Source organism: Pollicipes pollicipes, unplaced genomic scaffold (genome assembly GCF_011947565.3).
Source record: "Pollicipes pollicipes isolate AB1234 unplaced genomic scaffold, Ppol_2.1 Scaffold_3447;HRSCAF=4054_pilon_pilon_pilon, whole genome shotgun sequence".
NCBI lineage: Eukaryota > Metazoa > Arthropoda > Thecostraca > Pollicipedomorpha > Pollicipedidae > Pollicipes > Pollicipes pollicipes.
Window position 1 is genome coordinate 5,836,219 of NW_023596297.1, and position 2,251 is coordinate 5,838,469.

Here is a 2,251-nt window from a genome sequence, read left to right on the forward strand (position 1 = left end):
AAGAGACGCCCGAAGATAAAGACGGAAACAAAACTCAGACGGCCATGTTTGAATCGCGTCAAAATCTCAGTCGCTTGGCACGAGGCTAATTAATTTGAAGATGCTTCTTAACAAAGGCGGTCAAGAGCCCGGACGTCACATTTGACTGTCATAGGGTTTTTAACAACGCATTGGCCAGATCGTGAGGCACTGCTTGGGCACATCACTGTCACTGTTCCACGTCAAACATGACCTCCAAACTGACCTGTTGCCTAATCTGGCAGATGGATTGGCCATGTCGTCCGTCTGATACCGTATGTACCGTGGAAGGTATCTGTGCATAGGGCGACAAATGGACAGTTTACTCATAACATCGGCAATGTGTTACCTTCTGGTCTCGGGTTGCGTCTGACAGGCGAAAACATGATCACAGCAGAAGTCGCTGAGGTCTCTGGTGAGAGTGCCGGCTGGTCATCCCCACCAGCTCGACACCGTGGCCAGCCTCCGTCGGTCGACCGAGGCATATGAGCCTGTGACGGTGGCAGCGCCGGTCCTGCGTCATCGGGCCAGCACTCGCAATATCAGAGGCGGTAGCAAGCTCCTCTTCCGCGGAATAAGACCGAGTCTGGACGAAAGCAGTTCACCTCTAGGGTAGCGGTATGGCTGAAGGTGCGTCCACCGGACGGTTGTGACCTTCCTGCCCGAATGAAAGCATTGAGAAGAGGCCCAGCTTTCACATGTGTTCTGCTGAGTCCCCTGAGCAGACGCCTTGCACCAGCTTTTGCACGTCGCCTCGTGCTTGTGACCTCGTCCCACTCGACACCCCAGTGGAACGGCCTCAGCGACGGCATTGTCCTGCATGGCGACTGTGGTGGCGGCCTGGCGTTTAAGGGCGCGCCGGCGTCGAGGTCGTTTTGCGCCTACATGTCTAGGGCCTGGACAAAGCGCCCAGGACAAAGCAAAAGTATTGACGTGTATGACATAAGCATATGCCGGTCAGACGAAATGCCAGCAAACCAGGTTATTGTCATGGGTCATCGATCCACATTCCAGTGATTTCCATTCATGCACAGCCATTCCCAGAACAACAGCCAATCATTCATCGACCCCAACATCTAGCCCACATTGCCTCAATGTATAAATGTCCTTCGTGTGAATAAGGTGCACGGAGCGTATTACATAACCCTAATTCTCAGCAATAACTAGTAGATGTATTGCGCTGGTGACAAGTTGACAACTTGCTGTGGTGGTGTTAAAACCCGGTTGTATTTTATGTGTGCAGGCTTTTGATTGGTCTGAACGTTAAGAACAAGACAAATCCATATCATCCAACGCAATTTTTAGCAAACGAGCCTTCCAATATATCAAGTCTCAAAGCATGAGGGGACCCCCAACTCTAGCCTTGGAACGAAGTAAAATTTCCTGGTGCTGGCAATGCATTGCCGTTGCCAGCAGCCAGTTTTTTGAGTCGGCTCGGGACTGGCTTGCATATTTTGCGATCTGACTCAGCTCATGGCTGATAGCAGCCATTTCGCTTTTCAGCTCAGTTCAGACTCGTTGACTAACGTTGAATCGTTTGGCTCATGACCCACGCGGCTATATATATATATATATATATATATATATATATATATATAATATATATATACGCGTATATGTACATGCGTTGGTGTGTGTGTGTGTGTGGGTGTGTGTGGTGTGTGTGTGTGTGTGTGTGTGTGTGTGGAGTGTGTGTGTGTGTGTGTGTGTGTGTGGTGTGTGTGTGTGTGGTGTGGTGTGTGTGTGTGTGTGTGTGGTGTGTGTGTGTGTGTGTGTGTGTGTGTGTGTGTGTGTGGTGTGTGTGGTGTGTTGTGTGTGTGTGGTGGGTGTGTGTGTGTGGTGTGTGTGTGTGTGTGTGTGTGTGTGTGTGTGTTGTGTGTGGTGTGGGTGTGTGTGTGTGGGTGTGTGTGTGTGTGTGTGTGTGTGTGTGTGTGTGTGTGTGTGGGTGTGTGTGTGGTGTGTGTGTGTGTGTGTGTGGGTGTGTGGTGTGTGTGTGTGTGTGTGTGTGTGTGTGTGGGTGTGTGTGTGTGTGTGGTTGTGTGTGTGTGGTGTGGTGTGTGTGGTTGTGTGTGTGTGTGTGTGTGTGTGGTGTGTGTGTGTGTGTGTGGTGTGTGTGTGTGTGTGTGTGTGTGTGTGTGTGTGTGTGTGTGGGTGTGTGTGTGTGTGTGTGTGTGTGTGTGTGTGTGTGTGGTGTGTGTGTGGGTGTGTGTGTGTGTGTGTAAAACATAGTGTG

The 2,251-nt window shown here is 50.6% G+C and overlaps 1 protein-coding gene across 1 annotated transcript in view; it reads right to left on the bottom strand.

The window, feature by feature from the left end:
• Positions 1-406: 406 nt before the first annotated feature.
• LOC119091531 (metalloprotease TIKI1-like) overlaps positions 407-2,251 on the bottom strand; it is a 24,577-nt gene continuing 22,732 nt past the window's right edge. The window contains 1 exon segment of the mRNA XM_037214340.1: positions 407-509. Within this exon segment, the coding sequence (XP_037070235.1) occupies positions 407-509 (103 nt within the window).